The sequence below is a fragment of the Apodemus sylvaticus genome, chromosome 2 (genome assembly GCF_947179515.1).
Source record: "Apodemus sylvaticus chromosome 2, mApoSyl1.1, whole genome shotgun sequence".
Classification (NCBI taxonomy): Eukaryota; Metazoa; Chordata; class Mammalia; order Rodentia; family Muridae; genus Apodemus; species Apodemus sylvaticus.
In genome coordinates this window covers 15540194-15558940 of record NC_067473.1, presented here as the reverse complement: position 1 = coordinate 15558940, position 18747 = coordinate 15540194, and the positions used below count along the sequence as shown (strand labels likewise).

General features: G+C 36.3%; 1 protein-coding gene across 1 annotated transcript in view; it reads left to right on the top strand.

Moving 5' to 3' along the window:
• The window catches only part of Sema3a (semaphorin 3A), a 204118-nt gene that overhangs the window by 69957 nt on the left and 115414 nt on the right, over positions 1 to 18747 (top strand). The window contains exon 5 of the mRNA XM_052173131.1: positions 9318 to 9437. Within this exon, the coding sequence (XP_052029091.1) occupies positions 9318 to 9437 (120 nt within the window). The remainder of the gene's footprint in view (positions 1 to 9317; positions 9438 to 18747) is intronic.

Genomic DNA, 18747 nt, shown 5'->3' with positions numbered 1-18747 from the left:
TGTAGACATTGTTCAACTTTTGAATTAACATTTTATTATTTAAGCAAAATAAAATGATAAACATTTCTATATCAAGCCTCATATATAAGAGTTTACATTTGCAATTATTGTAAGTTACATTAACATTTTTACTTGCAAAATAATACCAGTAATTGAAGTACAGACCTTTTTTTAATCCAAAAAGGATTTTAAATTTGATCATCTTGAGAAATTTCAAGCATATTTGTAAGTGGCCTGAAAGACGGTGATTCATTTGGCACTAGCTACGGAATTATTATTTAGATGTGGTTGGAACAGAGCAAAGTAATTCACTTTAAGGTAGAGTAAGTATTACACTCTGCATGGTCCATTAGCATGATCTCAGGAAATTCCAGAGAGAGGGCTTCCTATCTCACAGTGGGAAGTCCTTAGAGTCCCACTCACCTGTAACTCTGATAGCCATTATCGATATATCCAGTTTCTCTTATGCCAAATGGTCTTTAATCCCAGCACTTGGAAGGCAGAAGCAGGTGGATTTCTGAGTTCAAGGCCAGCCTTTTCTATACAGTGAGTTCCAGGACAGCCAGGGCTATACAGAGAAACCCTGTCTCAAAAAACAAAACAAAAACAAACAAACAAAAACAACAAAAAAGAAACACCATGATTTATATATGTGGATATCTACTTACTTTTGTGGCTACACTGACCATCATGCTGTAGATTTAACCTTGACTTTAGGAATGCTTTCTTACAGATGATACTCTGTTTAAAGATAAATATGCTATCATCAGCTTTTGACTGTTTTTAACTTTAATTTGATTCAAAAGGGAACAATAAGATAAATCACCATCATATCTACAAAATATCATTAATGTTTCCCAACGTTCTTTAGCATCATTTAATGTTAGTGTTGATACACTACTTTTGATGAGTGTTGGGGAAAGGGGAGAGGATACAAACATTATTCTGTTTAGAAATGTTACTAGTACCAGAGAATGTTAATTTTTCTTTAATATGTTAAAATGAGAACACTGATGAAACTTCACAGTAATCTTCATTTAGGTACTGAATATATTAAATACACTTAATATACACTATACTGTATATTACATATAGATTATACTTATGTCTCTGCTCATGTGTATTTATATCATATATAATTTTTTAAAATATGTGTTTTCTAGTAGCATATTGAAATAATTTTAATACTTATGTAATTTTTCTATACTCCCACATACACTTATGAAAGGTTAAACTGTTATATTTATAAATAAGAATATTTTAAATTAGTAGTATAGGGAGAAATATTAGGTCAAATGTGTAGGGAGAGATATTAGGTCAAATCTATTATTCCCTTTTAGGTAGGCAATTTCAAATAAGTTATTCTGTTTTAGTAAGATATCCACCTGTTAGAATTTCTTTATAGGTCAGATTTAAATAAATGAAATATAAAAAAATTTTACTAAAGATATCAAACTTGGAACAATGGTAGGATGTGGTTAAGAATCTATGGTAGGCTGAGCACTGCTTCTGACATACAAACTGTGCCTGCAGATGCTTTAGACAACCAAATTTGCTGTTAGAAGAGAAAATAAAGTGAAGTGGACAGAGAAAGTACCAAGGAAGAGCAGGAGCTACTTTTCACTACATCACATTCCTTTCAGTCAACTGCTAAACTTAGGAAGATACTTCTAATTGCCGTGGAACCAGATAAGGATGAAGACAAGATCTCATGTCTGGGGCATAGGGAAGATGCTGCATTTCCAGCCCACTTGCTAGAACATGCTCACATGGTGCCATCATGGAGAACCTAGACAGGGTTATGGCTATAGGTGACACCATGCTTCCACATCTTTGGAAAATTTCTTAGATGAGCAACCTTACAAGTCACTGAAGAGAAGTGTCTAAGGGATGTAATTCCAGCTTACTAAGTTGGCACAGTATAATACCTCTATAGCTCTTAAAAGCCAATGTCTGTGTTTTGCTGCTTAACTAGATCATGAGCAAAGGCCCAGATTATGACAACAGTGGCTATATTTGAGAGCTCTGCCCTCTTGGAGTACTAAAATTCCATGACAATTCTAATGAACAAACTGTAATATTTATTATATTATATTATATTATATTTTATTATATTTTATTATATTTTATTATATTATATTATATTATATTATATTATATTATATTATATTATATTATATTATATTATATTTATAGCAGAAGATGGGCACATAGCAATCTTACTGAAGTCTTCTCTCTTTAGCATTGAAGCTCCCAGTATGGGCTTCAATTCTCTGGAGTAGGAATAAAGAACTCATATTTGAGTTGTTGGCATAGTGTATGGAATGGTATAGGATGCAGACTAGTATGAAAGTTAAACAGTCTTGAAGCATCCAAAACAATAAAGATATGCTTATTTTAAGAAAGGATAACTGGGTTATGGTGGTAGAAGCCTTTTATCCCAACCCTCACAAGGTTGAGGCAGAGGACCTCTGTGAGGTTGAGGTCTGTCTGGTTCACATAGTGAGTTCAGGAAAGCCAGTGCTATGTAGAGAGACCTTTTCTCAAAACAAGGATAACAACATCAAAACAGATAACCAGTTAATGAATACATCTAATTGTCTTGTTGGGGTGTATCATTAATCCCAGCTCAATTGAGGGTAGGTAAGGTCAATGATCTGGAACAACTTTCCTGTAGTCATGGAGAAAGCAGATTCCCAGGTTAATTCCAGCCTACCCTAACTAATGGATAAAAATGGCTATCTCAATAGTGTTTTAATCTTATCTTTATAATTTCACTTAAATTGTTCTGTAAGATTTTCTGACTGTTCTTAAGAATATATTTCGTACTTTTTTGTTGTTTTGGTTATTTTTAGTCAGGGTTTCTCTATAGCCTTGACTGCCAGGCTGGCCTCCAACTCACAGAAAGGCCTGTCTTTGCTTCCTGAGTGCTGGGAGTAAAGACATGCACCACCACCAGGCTATATTTCATACTTTTAAAGAAATCAAAATTGTCATTGAACATAAATACATGTCAATAAGTATTAAATTTCGTAGGTAGAGCTGTAATCAGAAATAATTTCTACAATTTAACATAGTGATATATATATATGTGTGTGTATATATATATATATATATATATACACTAATACATATAAATATGAACATATATATATACATATGTTTGTAGACTTTTGGTCTATTATCCTAAATTATTTGAAAAAATACTTTGTTTCAAAAATCTGGACAAATGGAGTTTGTGAAATTTCACTTTAATATCTAATTATGCATAAAGTAGAGGTCCATAATTTAGATAACCAACATCAAAACTTTTCTATCACATTTGTTTTATTTTGCTAATGAATTTAAACAAGGACCATAAGTGTCTTTTGATGAAGCATTTTATATCACTACATAATCAACAAGCCTGCAGTCTCTTTTGCATTTGTTCCCAGGATGCTATAACACAAAACCACAGTATAGTTTGTGACAACAAAAATTTATTAATTCTTATTTAAGTAAATTTTATTTTGCCACAGTCATGGCAGCTCGAAGCACGGGAGGTAACCTTCGGCAGGGCTGGCTCCGAGGCCTTCTCATAGGCTTTTCCTAAGTTCTTTTCATAATGTTTCTTTGGGTGCCCGTTCCTCTGTGTGCTCTCAACCTGATGTCTCTCTGTGTCTTTTCTTTCCTCTCCAGAGAAAAACAAACTAGATTGGATTAGGGTCACCCTAAGGGCCTCCTTTAACTTAGTTCTTCAAGGGTCTATTTGCAAATATCACCACACTCCAGGTTTACTGGTTGAGGGCTTCTAGCCACGACTTTTGAAGTAAGGCAGTTGAAGTCAACACAGAACTCTGCATCTGCACTTATATTGTTCATTGACTCTGCAGCAATGAATTGAGTTTCCGCACATTTATATTATTACAAAAATCTTTCTTGCTGTGCATGGTGGTGAAAGCTTTTAATTACAGCACTCAGAAGATAAAGTCAATTGGACCTTTGTGCGCTTGGGACCAGTCTGTTCTATATAACTGCTTGTAAGCTAGCCTATTCTAAACAGTGAGTACAATGCCAGCTAGGGGAGACCCTTTCTCAAAAAAAACATATTTCCAATATTTTATGTTTTAGTATCATCATAAAGGAAATACACTTTAGGCTATTAAAACAGAGAGAGAGAGGGAGAGAGAGAGAGAGAGAGAGAGAGAGAGAGAGAGAGAGAGAGAGAGAAGACATTGACTGTCCATCTACAGTATCTACTAGTACCAGAAATCTGATACATCCTTCTTCTACGGTAGTTGGAAAACTCATTAGAGAATCTCCATTTACTAAGAGAATTGCATGAACATTTTATATTAGTAACCATATAATGTGTTTAGTATTTTGGACATGAATAACTCTTAACCAAATCAAAATCTAGCTTGATATCAAACAATGAAACTGAAAGAAAGGAGGTTTGTCACAACGACACCAAACGGTCCTCTAAAAGCTTGGCTTCTTTCTATGTCTTCTATCCTACACTATAAAGACAGTGGGTATCTCTCCTTAGCAAGATGAACTCCATTATGATAAAGGTATATAAGTTAGAAGTCACAAATTCAATATCAGGTGGATATTACAAAAATGGAACATAGCCATGTGTGAGTTCTATGAGATACACCTCTTTGAAGAAGAGATTTCTAACAACCTGTAGTGGATGTAAAGGATTGGGAAGACATGACTGAGGATGATCAGATCACAGTTGTAACAAAACAATTTAGGAAGGCAAAAAGACAAATCACTGCTGCCAGATAAGGACAGGGCAACTTAAACAGAAGAGGGGTAAAGTGAGTGACAGGAACAATCTCACGGATTACTGCTCTGGCATGAACCTTGGATGCAGCCAGCTTGCCAAATAAATGGGCCAGTGAAAAGAGAGTCAATGGATTAACTTCAGGAATTAAGCTTATTAATGGATTTTCCTGCGGAGTGTATCCACCCATCCTGATAGACATGGATTCCTTTGCTTTCCCAGCTGCTAGGCTATACAGTAAAATAATTCCATGTGAGCGGCTGATGACACAGAGACTATTGATTTTTCCTTGAAAATGAATTGTCATTGACCTGAGGCAGTGCTACACTATCCCCATTCATTTTGGGCTGGTTTATATTTGAACCAGCACAAATTTGCTTGATTTAATCATGAGCTGAATATATTTGAATAGAGATTGTTCCTGTTCACTGTCTCCTCCTTAATTTTTTTCTTTTTTTTCTTTTTTCTTTTTTTTTTTTTTAGCTGCTTCTTTATTTAGGTTAAATTTTCACTATTTTATCCATAGTTTAAGAACAGGAAAGGAGGTAATTGGAATTGTAGGTAAATTATATTCTTTTGTAGAAAGCATAATGATCGGAAGTTAGTTAGAAACACCTCAATGCTGCTCTAATTTTCATGCATGGAGCAGTTGTTTTGACAGATGGATGGGTTTTATTTTTGTAACGGTCCAGGAAAAGTCTGCAGCACAGCCTAATCTGTGCTCCGTAGCTCTATCTGTGATGTTTGTTTTTGATTCATTCTGCTTTCAACTTCTATATCTTTTCCAAGCATAGATATTTTCTTTACATTTATTCTTTAGGACAATATTTTATGTATAATTTTTCTATTCATGTGATCCAACAAGGCTAGAGTCCCCTAAAACTCAAATTCAACAGCTTGTCATAAAGGATGATTTATCAAGGCTCCTCAGGTGTGGGCTTGGGTTTTTATTAGATTATAACCACTCTTACTTCTAAACTAACGATTGTGGGGGTGCTGTTGAGCTGAAGGTCCCTGAGATTGACTGACTCTCGGGATGTGAACTTGTTACCAAATTCACCTGTGTATATCAACTTAAGTTTGAAGAAAGATCAAGGTTTGAAAAATGAATTCATTTTGAGCTGACCGCACTGTCTTTATTGCATTGTAAATCCTCCAGTGTGGAGCAAAGCAGTGCAGGAGTTTAATGCCAAAAAGTACATTACATTCTGAGTTTTGAGAAACGTCATGGTTCAAGGAAAGGTCAGAAACACTCCTCTTCTGTCTCCCCAGAGCTGCAATGTGTGAAGTGTGTTTCCTTTTGCTGCCACGCTTCCCCTGAGTTTAACAGAATGTTCAGGCAGCCTCAGAATAAAATGAATGTCCTGTTTGGAATCCTCACCAGGCTTGGCAGCCATGAGCTGAAAAGGGAAGGCAAATGAATGACTGGATTGATACACTATTATGTAGACATTCTCTTAAGAACTGATCCTTGAGAGACTGTCTTTCAAGGTTTGGGTCCCTCTCTGTTCAGACCCTTTTGTCTAATTTCCTCTTCCACTCATGCTGAGGGTTCTTCCTTTGGCTATTTTCAAACCAGTCTTGAAAGTATTTCCTTATATTCCTTTGTTATCCTACAACCATCATTTTACCCCTTTAAGCCCAAGAAATTGCTCCGCACTCTATTTGCCTCCACCTTTACTTTGAAAATAATACTAAGGTAGCCTCGGGGCTTGGCAAATAGCGCAACTTGCCAATTGGGAGAGTTCAGTGGGGAAATTAAGGAGATCATTCTAGGCCTTGGGCCAATAGGGTGGGGCTCCACTTTCTCTAACTCAGACTCACTTGTTATCAGCACACTCACTCAGACTCCTTGCCAGGTTGCTCGGCTAGAGTCCCATGATTGATTTTGTTCCAGCTGCTTTGTAGAAGAATGGTTGTCATAGTATAGTGGCTCCCTATTTAACAGTTAATAGAGAACAAATTGAGAATTTGATATTCAATGTAGTCCAATTTTGTGGGTTTCAAGAGCTTAGGGAGTTTTCTTGTGTTAATTATAACCTGCTAGTTTCTTTTGAAAGACAGCCTTAGTCGCTGGTAAATTGCTAATTGGTTATCTAATCTATACAAAATAATGAACCCACAAAAGCTATAGTATTAAATTCATAACAGGGGTAAGGGTAATATGACCCTTCTTTTGTGTTTACAAAGTATTTTGTACTCATGATTATGTTTTGCTTTTATACCACAGAGAACCATAATCTATTTTTAAATTGTTACGAGGTATTATATGTGAATAATGAAACTAGAGAGGTTAGGTTTATATGCAAAATGGCTTGTGAGTCTTTACAAGCCTTTCACAGACCAAGTGAAGTCCTGTTCTTTCCCGAAGTGAACAAGTCTTCTGTGTGGGTGTGCAACTCTTATTTACTGGAATATCCATTTGCTTAACCATGCAGGCACAGCCAATATCTTGATTTTTGACATATGGTACCAGAACTCATTATTTATCTTCTTGAATATAATAATATTGAGCCCACAATGAGGGATGGCTGTAAAAGCAGAATATGTGGCCACCTACATGTTTCAAAGGAAGATATTTTTAAAAATTCCTGCTTTGAAAATGACAGATTTTTTTTTTTAAAAAAAAGGAGTACGAATATATCCTGTGGGCCAACCCGTGAAAGCTTCATTTGTAAATGAATTTATCAGATGTTTCCTGTCCCCAATCTCCTTCCTCTGCATACACATTCATGTTGTGTCCTGTAGGGGAAGGTGGGGGAACTGATACAGAATGAAGTTTGGGCTTTGAGAACAAGGGGAGTTATGTTTCATCTCCTTTGCAGTGATGTATTTGAACAGGAACTAACCTGTTCAAAGTAAGTGAGGAAGAGTATGCATACACCCTTCGAGCTAGGAAAGTCTTCCTCATAACAGAACGATTTGCAAAGTCAGTTAACTTCAGAGCGTAATTTTATGCCTTGCCTGAAAGGAAGAAAATATATTCTGGATCTATTTAACAAAACAGTAAAGGAATTGGTTTTTTTTTTTTTTTTTTGGTGGGGGGGGGAGGGGACTCTTTGGTTTTTGTAATTTTTCCCTACTGAAATTATACATTATTCTTAAGAAAGCATGAGAACACATATCTAAAACTTATATTTGTTCTAAATAAGTCTAATTCATCTAAAGAAGTATATTCATAGGATTATATCAGGGTTCACCCTAGAACAATCAGATAGAATGAATAGCAGGCACTTTCTTGAATTTAAATGTTAATTATTCTGCTGAAGTTGCCTGCTCCTTATTTTATGGGCCAACAGAGTTCAGACCCAAGTCATCAGCTGCAAGTACTGGATACAAATGTCATGTGGAAATGTACTCAGCAAGTTATAACACTCCACTTATAAACTCTAACTGACTACATAAGTCCAGATGCATTCTGAATTCACACCTAAGAAGTCACGGGTCACATAGAAAGCTTTGAGGGCATAATACACTTCGGAACATAACATTCAACTTGGTTCTCCATTTTGTGAGCAAGCCAAGTTCATTTATACAGTAGTCTGCTCTAGGAATTTATAGTTCCATCTCTAGGGCTTACTTTTAAATATTCAACTGAAAAACTTGTTAAAAACTATGAACAATGTAGAAAAACTCTTTCAATGTATCTACTAGGTAGCCTATGAATGCACACTTTAAAGAAACCAAATTAGAAAGAAATTAGAATATTAGAAAGATTAATTAGAAACAAAATTAGAAAGAAACCAGTATATATATTACTAGTGATGATTAACCTCATGGTATCCTTTATTTCTGTTCCTGTTTTCTAAATTTAAATTTAGAAATCATTTTGTAATAAGAATTTCACCATAATCTCATTTGAATAATTTGTTATCTAGAGAGCTGGTTGTTGTCTGAACTGTGGAAAAGTCGCCCATGATTCTTGGCAACCTAGAACTTTTTATTCAGTTAGACAACAATGTTTTATTGCTGTGATGAAACACTGTATCCAAAACATCTTGGATAAGAAAAAGATCTGCTTTAGACTTCCATACCACAGTTCATTATTGAAGGAAGTCCGGGCTGGAACCTGGAGGCAGGAATTGATGTAGAAGCTATGGAGGGTGCTATTTACAGGCTTACTTTCTAAGTCTTGCCCACTAACCAGCGTTCTTATAGAACCAAGAACCACCAGCCCAGGAGTGGCACCACCCAAAAGGGACTGGGCCCTCCCCTATCAATAACTAATTAAGAAAATGCCTTCTATGCTAGCTTACATGCCAATTTGATGGATGGATGTTTTCACATGTGGTTCCCTCTTCTCGGATAACTATAGCCTGTACATGTTGATATAAAACTAACTCAGTATACTATATTTATTTCCTCAAAGTTTTAAGATTTTTATATTTTAATACATGTAATGCTATGAACAAAATAACAGAATAATAAATGAGCCCGAAAATTGGAAAAAGGTATACATACAAAATCTATCCCAGCATGCCCAACATCCTGGATTCTTCAGTCAGGCTGACTGCTGGAACTAACTGGTTTGCCTTTTGTTTCACAGAAAGAATGTGCCAATTTCATCAAGGTCCTCAAGGCTTATAATCAGACTCACTTGTACGCCTGTGGAACTGGGGCTTTCCATCCAATTTGCACCTATATTGAAGTTGGACATCATCCTGAGGTAGAGCTGACTCATACAAATGCCTTTGGTTCCGGGCTCCTTCCAGTTCGAACAGTTCATTGCTGATGTCTTCCGTTCATTTAGCTTCTTGCTCACTATGCATGGTTCATTATCATGTTCACTGTGAACCTATGTCCAGTTCAGAAGCTGTTATTAATTTTAGTCTGTGAATATAAAACAGCGAGACTATCACTCAACAACCGTGGGACAAGGGAAGGGAGGAGAACATTTGCTCTCAGCCTGGATTTCAGAGTCAGCCTCTCTGCATGTGAGACCCAGGAAGGCAAGCTGCAGGAGTTCCCCTTCATCTGTTTATTCACAGCTCTCCCTGCCATAACTTCCTCAGTCAAAGGTTTCTGCCTTCTACTGTTTTGTTGTCCTTGCTTGCTTGTTTTGTTTTATTTTTCTTGCTGTTATTTTCTGTCAGAGAATTAAGACAGATACTCTGCATAAATGGGTTCTAAGATGGGAATCTCACATTTAGATTCTTGCTTTCTTAGGTTTTACCTTTATCTTTTTAATTATTATATTACTAGCATGGGAAAGAACGAGAATACGTTTTGTGCTACTGAAAGACGTTGTTGGGAGAAACTTTGGTGAGAGAATTATACAGTTAAACGAATTTAAATCAAATTTAAAATGAGGAGACCTTGCTCCTATTGAAAGCAGTGCACTGAGCTGTGCATCTCAGCTGCTTCAGTTATAAACACTGTTGTCAGTTCTGGCACTGAATCTTCAGAACAACAGTGTTCATTTGCAGAGAGAATGATCTGTAACAGAATTTACTTCTAAATTGGAATCCAGAAATGCTCAACAAATAGATTGTTCACAGAATATTTCTGGAATCCTAAAGATAAGGCTGAATTTACATGTCAGCCGCTTATATCTTCAGCTTTAAACTAGAGCTGAATTTTCGTAAGGTATCCTATGAGATAGGAACATGTTATATTGATTCCAAAGAATAGAAAGCAAAACATTTCATTCTCTATTTTCCACATATACAGCAACGCACTACAGGCTGTGTGTTTCCAGTGCTATAATCACTAACGTGGCGTGGTTTCTGCTGTTGCTTTCGTGATGAGGCTGGAAAGTTTAAGACACTTTCCTGAGGACTCATCTCTGTAAACTGCATGCTTGTGCCTGCCTGCCCTTATATTCTTTCTTCTCCTCATCCTCACAAGTATGTAGGGAATACTTGTTAGTATGGGTAAGATGTTTCATCATGATGGAACATTTTAGGAATGGAGTCCTCTTTGAATTTCCTGTTTCACACTGAGGAAAATAGGAATTAGTTCATATGCAGGACCCTGGAGAAAATACAGCTAGTGGTTTTAACCACTTCTGATTAAGTAACCGCCCCATGATCCCATCCAAATGTGAAACTGCCAGCGTCAACAAACCTGAACCCATTGTGGTGCACATTTTGTACCTGAGTCATAATGTTCCTGACGGGCAGCACACAAGGATGCAGTAGCACTTTCACTTTCAGGAATCTCCTTCCCCAGAGGCACAGAAAAACATGGATGGTAGTATCACAGTAGGCTGCAGATCTCCTTCCAAAGAGTATCTGCTTTGAGGCCCTGGGAAGATTATTTAGCAGCTCATAGTCTCTGCTCATAACGTGTAAAACAAAATAAAACCATCCTTGCCTAGGTATCCACATATGTTAAATGAGAATTATGCTAACCCATTACCTTCCACACTCCTAACATTTAGTGCTACATACCTCAAAACTCCTAGTTTCATTGTGAAAGCACAGCATTCTTCTGGTCTCAGGATTTACTTCCGGCATCTCCCTTTGCTTAACCTTACCTACTCCATGCAGAACTAGGGTATCTTTCTCTCTATCTACATCTCATGTAGAACTGGAATGAGATCTTGCTAAAAACGAACAGCTGATACTCGAAATTATAAATGTGTTTCAGATTGAAAGCCATGGCAATTTGTGTCATTCACTATTGCCACCTTACCCGGTATTTACGTGTCTCCTCATCTGTGATTATAAATGTCACTAGGCTTCCCTTATAGCGTCTCTCTGTACTCATCTTAAATCTCCCATCTCTAAAAGCTGAGACTTCCATTACTATTTATGCTAAAATTCTATGCATCTGCATAGATCTTTATCATTTTTTCCTATGATGATGTCCCCACCCCTCCTATAATTGAGCTTTCTGTTGTTAATATGTACTATCTCAAGTCATCTTAGCTTTGATGCCCTTAGAGTGGACTGGTAGGGGAGGAAAGGGCTACAGGCCATTGCTCAGGCTTCCCTCCACTGATATAGGCCTACTTTCCTATGTGGGCTCCTTTGAGATGACATACCGAGGTACAAGTTTTTTTCCTAAGAAACTCAGAGTTTCAAACAGGTCCAAATTAAGAAGCTCAGTGATTTTGATTTGCATGAAAACTATAAATTATGAAATACCATTCCAGAGTAGGAGGTCAGAAAGAAGATGATTATGCAATTACCTGGGGAATTTGGAGCAGTCTAGACAGGCAATCTAGGAAATTCTGGAAAAGATATTATCAGGAGAGCTTGTCTAGACTACATCAAATTTAATTTTCAATGCTTAAGCTGCCTTCTGAGACAATCTGCTTTAAATTGATCTATACTATTACTTAAAATGCTACCCTTGACTTTTACCAATTTTGCTGTTTATGAACTTGAGAAAAAGAGACAATGTGCACTTTATACTGTTAGAAAAAAATACACTAATGGAAGGCCTGGAAAAGGAAAAATAAAATAACAGAGGCACCAGGAGAGAGGCTGGGAGTGTTGAATTAATATCCACACACACAGGGAGGTTGAAAATACTATCATTAAAAATTGTCTTTAAAATAACATTTATGTTTTATAAGATTATACTATAATTACATCTTTTGTCTCTTCTCCTTCCTCTCCCTAAACCATGTCTCCCACCCAAACCCTCGGTTCTCTTTCAAATTCATAACCTCTTTTTCTTTAGTTATATATTTTTTTTCTTATAAATTTTAAGCTAGGAATTAGATGCATATTTTTCTGATAGATGTCCTATAATGCAAAAAAGAAAAAAGAAAATAATTAAACATTTTTATTCAGTGATTTTTAGACTACAAATAATTATATATTATGAAAAGAATAATGTTGACTTTTAACATTTGTGAAGACTTTTAGCAAGCAGCAGTGCCATAGACAACTTCTGTTTTTCAAGACATTTCCCTAAAAGTACCTAGTGCCTTATTCTTAGTTTCCAAGCTTGTAGACACCTCTATAGTAGAAAACTGAATATGAACTAAACATCTTTATGAAGAATGCCACAGAAGTAAAGCACTAATTTAAAAAAAATGCAAGGCCCTAGTCATCATCTGAATTTGAATCTTATAAGAAAATTTATCACTTGCTATTTCTAATTATAAATCAATTTCCAAAATACCTCAAAGTTTTGGCCTGTGGTTATAAAAATAGTCTTTTCTTTTCCAGCATTTTGATACCTATATACACACTCTTGAATAGTGTCTACCAAAAATCTAGTTTTTCTGTCTAGTGAATGCATTTTGACCACACACAGTATGTCATTGATTGCTGTATTAAACAGATTTTCTGTTTCCTGTGGTACATTTGGGAATTGGTAGACATATTAATTAAGTCCAGTTCTGTAAGATATGTGTCAATCAATTCTTGGGCATCTGCCAATAGCCCTTGACACAGCAGATAACTGCCAACAAGGTCACATGCCTGATACACATGTGTACGTTTGTCATAAAACGCCTGCAGAGTTCACAGAAGGAGTGAGTCAGACAGGAGCACAGATGAGCTTGGAGCTGTAGTTCCAGGATCTCTGCCATTCACATTGTGAGTCATCCTTTAGAGGCTGGCTATTCCCAAATGGCTTATAGTATATGGTATTTCCCCTTCAAATTTACATCTGTTAATAAAAAAAAAATGTATAAATTTAGAAGGAGTATAGCCTTTCGAAGAAGTCTCTGGATGTAGTCTCAAATTCCAAATGGGTCTCTTCTATGTACTGGCAGGAATCCTAAAGAAAGGTGGACCCAGATGTCTGCTGGATAGTATTAACTCTATAAATACTCTCATAATGTCATGGTCTCAATTTATGATAGAACCAAGGAGACATTAAGAAAAGCAATGAGGCTTAATGGCTATCTCTCAGGTCACTTTTGCAATGACAGCCAATGTATCTCTCCAGGAACTAAAATTGTCTGGTTTTTCCTTTTGTTATGAAGGGGAATTTATTTTATATGACAGTCTGCAGTGTAGATGTTATTTAAATATCAGGTAGGGCTCTGTCAGTTAATTGATTCCTAATCCTTCTGCTTCTGTTATCTTTCTCATTTATTATTATTCTTTCTGGTCTAGTGAAGCACAGATTTAGTTCTAATAAGCATGAGTAAACTAATGGTAAATTGTTTTTGTACTACTTTCCATGTTCCTTAAACCACACATAGAAACCTTTGCCTTGAAGTAAGCAAACCATGGTGCGATATGTCAGTGTCCTTCTTCAGTTTCTTCCCAGCTGTACATTATTTCTACCAGAGGTGATTTATCTTTCCTTTTCACAACTGACCTGAGCTACCTCATATTAGAATTAAATCTTGTATAGTATCTATTTCTCTTCTGTAATGTTTTAAATAATTGAATCATGTTAAAAATGACCTTTGTGTGTTATTATTTAATAAATAATACTTCCATTTTCATCTCAAATCAAAATTTAAAATAATCTGCTATTCTTACTTGAAAGGCTTTCCATTTCATATATTCTAAGAGAATTTAACATAATTGTGTGTTTCTCCAAAAAACATTTAAACACTACCAACAAGACTATTTCTTAAAATTAGTAGGAGCAGAGACTGAGTAGAATCAGTTCAATTTTGATGACACAAGATTGAAGAAATAGTATAAGCTGTTAAAATACGAGTATCTCAATTAGCACTGTGCAAATACTTAAGTGCTTCAAGTTATATGATTTGGCATGAATACTTGTTTTAAAAGTCATAGTTTTGATATTAATGTTCTTCTATTCTCTATTTTTGTATTCATTCAATTGCAAAACATCTTTTCATAATATTTCACAAGTGTTATTCTTAAAAAAGTGGAAGATAAAATAGAAATGTTCATGTATTTAATTTATTTTTTTCTGCCTCAATGGTTAGCTCAATTGTTAGCAGGAAAAAAAAAAGGTATGGATGAAATTCAGGTTTTCTTAACTCAAAATTGATACAATGATGTCATGACTAATCACTTTGTTTTTATTCTTTAGTTCTTATTTACCATGCAGTCTCCATCCCCCTTTTGGTCTGTCTCTCCACTGCTCCCCATCCCTTAGTCCTCCCATCTCTAAATGGATGTTCCCTCCCCTCCAGCACCTCACTAGGCCTCCCCACTCCCTGGGGCCTCAAGTCTCTAGAGGGTGGGCTAGGTGCATCTTCTCTCACAGGGGCCACACCAGGCAGTCCTCTGCTGTATGTATCCAGAACCTCATATCAACTGGTGTGTGCTACCTGGTTGGTGGCTCAGGCATCTCAGATCTCAGAGAACTCAGGGATCCAGGTTAGTTGAGACTGCTGGTCTTGACTAGTCACTTTTTAAGAGAAATAATACCTTATAACCATGAGAAAAGATTAAATCACGGTGCCTTCATTTGTATGAAGTCTTTGATGTTGTTTTTAGGATACATAAAGATGTTTCCTTTCATAATCATAAACACTTATGCCCTGCATTAGCATCTTTACTAATATAATAATTTTGTGTGTGTGTGTGTGTGTGTGTGTGTGTGTATGTGTGTGTACATGGCTCCTGTGCCACAGCCTACATGTAGAGTTCAGATGATAACTCAAGTTGATTTTCTACTTCCACTTTTTCTGGTTTCCAGAGATTGAGCTTAGGTCATTAGCTTTGCATCATTAGGAATCATATAATTCTGTATCCACTTAGCTATCTGACTGAGCTCCGTATTACTAATTTAAAGTAAGTTATGAGTTGACTTCAATAACTCAAATACATTGGATGATAGAAATATCACTAACACCCTTATTCTGAGATTCTCTTTTATATGTTATTCCTTCTATACTTATATTAGTTTTCTAAAACATCTCCAGTAGAAATACAATACAAGCCATATATGCAATTTTAATTTTAATTTTAACTTATAATTATATCTTCCATTTCTCTCTTCCATTTTCTTCCCCAGTCCTTTTCAAATTCGTGGCCTTTTTTTCTTTGATTATTAATGTGTGTTTATGGGGTATGTATCTGTGTGTATCTATATGTATATTTTTCAGGGCTGACTGCTTGGTTTTAGATAACCAATTAGAGACTCATTTCTGGGAGTGAAAGACCCAATTCCCCCTCTTTCAACAGTCCTTAGTTTCCTAGATGCAACCTTTGTCTAGGAGTGGGACCGATTGAGATTTTCCACTTTCTAAATTAGCATGTGTATTGATATTTGCAAAGGAATTTTAGTGCATCAGCATGGCTTTTCGGGCAAGAGGTGACATCTAAAGACATTCTATGTGATCCAAGTGGAATGCAGACATTTCCTGGATTGCAGTATGTTATAGCTGGAGTACAAGCATAACCTTAGCACATACCTTTAATCACAAACAATGAAATAAGATTAGCTTATAGAAGGAAGAAGCCACTTTTGAAAGGGAAGGCTAATTGAGGTAGTGCAGTTCATTTGAACTCAGGCAATGCTGCAGGTTTAGTTGAGTTGAGTTCAGTGCAGTTCTGTGCAGTTCTGTTGAATCCAGTTAAGTTCAGGTGAGTTTGGTGAAGTTCAGTTGAATGATGTTGATTTCACTTGAGTTCCCGCAGTTCCATTTAGTTTCGGTCCATTCGTGCATTCAGTGCAGTTGTTCATGAAATTCAGAGGCAGTTTTTGCAAGCAGAGCAATTCAGTAAGAAGCTAAGAGAAGGGAAATTGAATCAGTCAGCTTGGAGAGGAATTTAACCCTGAACAGCTAAAGTGAACCAACCAGCCAGAGTTCCGAAAGAACTAAAAAGGGTGAGCTTATTCAGAAGTAAGCATCTGAGATGATAGTCACATCAGGAGACTAAAAAGTTACTTTTCTACACTGCAACTGTTCTATAACCCATAATTCCCCTCCCCTACCCCATCTCCACAAGAATGTCCCCATCCCATCCCTACCCCACCAGACCTCTAAACTCCCTGGCTCCATAAATCTATCATCTATCTATCTATCTATCTATCTATCTATCTATCTATCTATCTACCTATCTATATCTATAGATTGATAGATATAGATAGATATGGACATAGACATAGACATAGACATAGACATAGACATAGATATAGATATAGAATAAAGTTACTTTTCTAGGTATTGTCATTATTTAGGTAGTATTCTAGTTTCTGTATCACAAGTTTAATTTCTCTCTCATTGCTAGGAAACAGTATCTTACATCATGCTTCCTGGCTGTTTGACTTTTACAGTCTTTCAGTCCCCTTTGCATTGCATGTCCTGAGCCTTGGTAAAGTTGTTATCTTGTAGATGCCTTTGGGAAGAGACACCCCATTATAAGTAATTGTCAACATTTTGATGAGTTGATTGGCTCAATTTGCTGCAATGAGAAGCTTCTTTGATGAACTATGAGAGCTGAACTTACCTGCAACCTGCAAGGATAAGTACTTTGAATACAGTTAGAAGCTATGCTGGCCTAGGAAAAGATGGGATAGCGGTTTCTTTTCTATGATACAGAAGGAGAGTAAAAATAAGCAGATAGAATCAATTTTAATAACATTTTAATTACATGAAAGTTTTCAAAATATTGTTTATATATTATTACATGTATTATTTATAACATTTATAATTTTTTACTATGAAAATCAGTGTAAAGTTTACTAAGTTCAGTTTTTGACTAGTCTGATTTGGAGTACTTGGTGACCCAATGTGACTGGCAGCTATAGCCTAGTCTACAATGTATGGTAAGGGTAGAAAGCTCAATAACTGACAACTGTTATGTCCACATTAGCAGTTGAGCCCAGGAGAGGCCGGCAGGAAGGCCATCAGAGACTGGGAGGAGAACAGCATGTGATAATGAGAACAGTTCAAAGATGGCCTTGATAAGCAAAGTAAATCCCTGGCATGGAACTTTTATTTCTTAGATTTGGGAGAATATTAGAAAATAACTGAGGGTGAAGATATCTATTTATATCCAAAGCTCTACTCACTGCTGAGTAAAAATTTGTAGCTAGGTAAAAATATGGAAAATATCTTCCAGGTAAGATATCAAGAGGAATGGGGAAGATTACAAATATATAGACTCTACATACACATAAAAATCCAACTTCAATATGGGTTAATGTACAGATAATTGATATTAATTATTTCATTGTGGGGTGGCTACCTGCCCCAATGGTCTAGGTTCCCAAATGAAAGACACACACAGCTTTTATATTTTACGATGTCTTAAGCAGCACAATAGCGTGGCCCCTGCCTAACCTCTGTGCAGTTAGTCCTAAGCTATTATGTAGTAATTCTGTGTTTTATCTTGGCTGCCATGGACCCTGTTAGGCAGCTCTCTGGGCAGTGTTTCCCCACCTTCTTGACATGGTGGTTATGCCTCTGTGTCCTGGACTCTTCTCAGGCATGGAGACTCTCTTCTTCCCCACACTCTCCCGGCATAATGACTCTCTCAGTTCCTCCTCTTCTGGGTGCCAAGCCCAGGAAATCCTAAAATCCCGCCCCTGTGTGTCCACCCAACCCATTGGCTGTTGGCATCTTTATTCACCAATCAGAACCAACTGGGGGATAAGTTTCCAGAATTTATGTGCAGATACTCTTATGCAAGCAATTTTTTGGGGAGGGGGGATTTAATTAGTATTCCTAATACAAAAGCTACAGAATAAAATATGAAAATAATAATTATATTACTCCAAAGTAAGATTTATTAAGCAATCAATGTATTGTAGCACTGTTTCAACTACTGATCTATCACAAAATTTGGTGAAATTGATACTCATTATGTTTTGCCAATGAGAAAACTAAAATTCTTAGAGTATTTTTAATGCACCTGAATCCAGCATGCTCAGCAATGGTTATGGTTTACGCCTGTACTCAAAACCAGCATCATAAAAACATGACTTACAAAAGGCAGGAGAACAAAGAACTGAAATGATTGACCCTGTTTTATGATAAAGAGTCAAATTTAATTTTCCTATATTTGTATTTCAAATATAGTTTGGAACAGGTGACAAATGTGGACAAAGGGGCAGCTGAAGTAAGCGAGGGACTTCAGACTGGAATCTAAAAACTGAACGGCTTATGAACAGTGGCGGGAGGTAGTGTC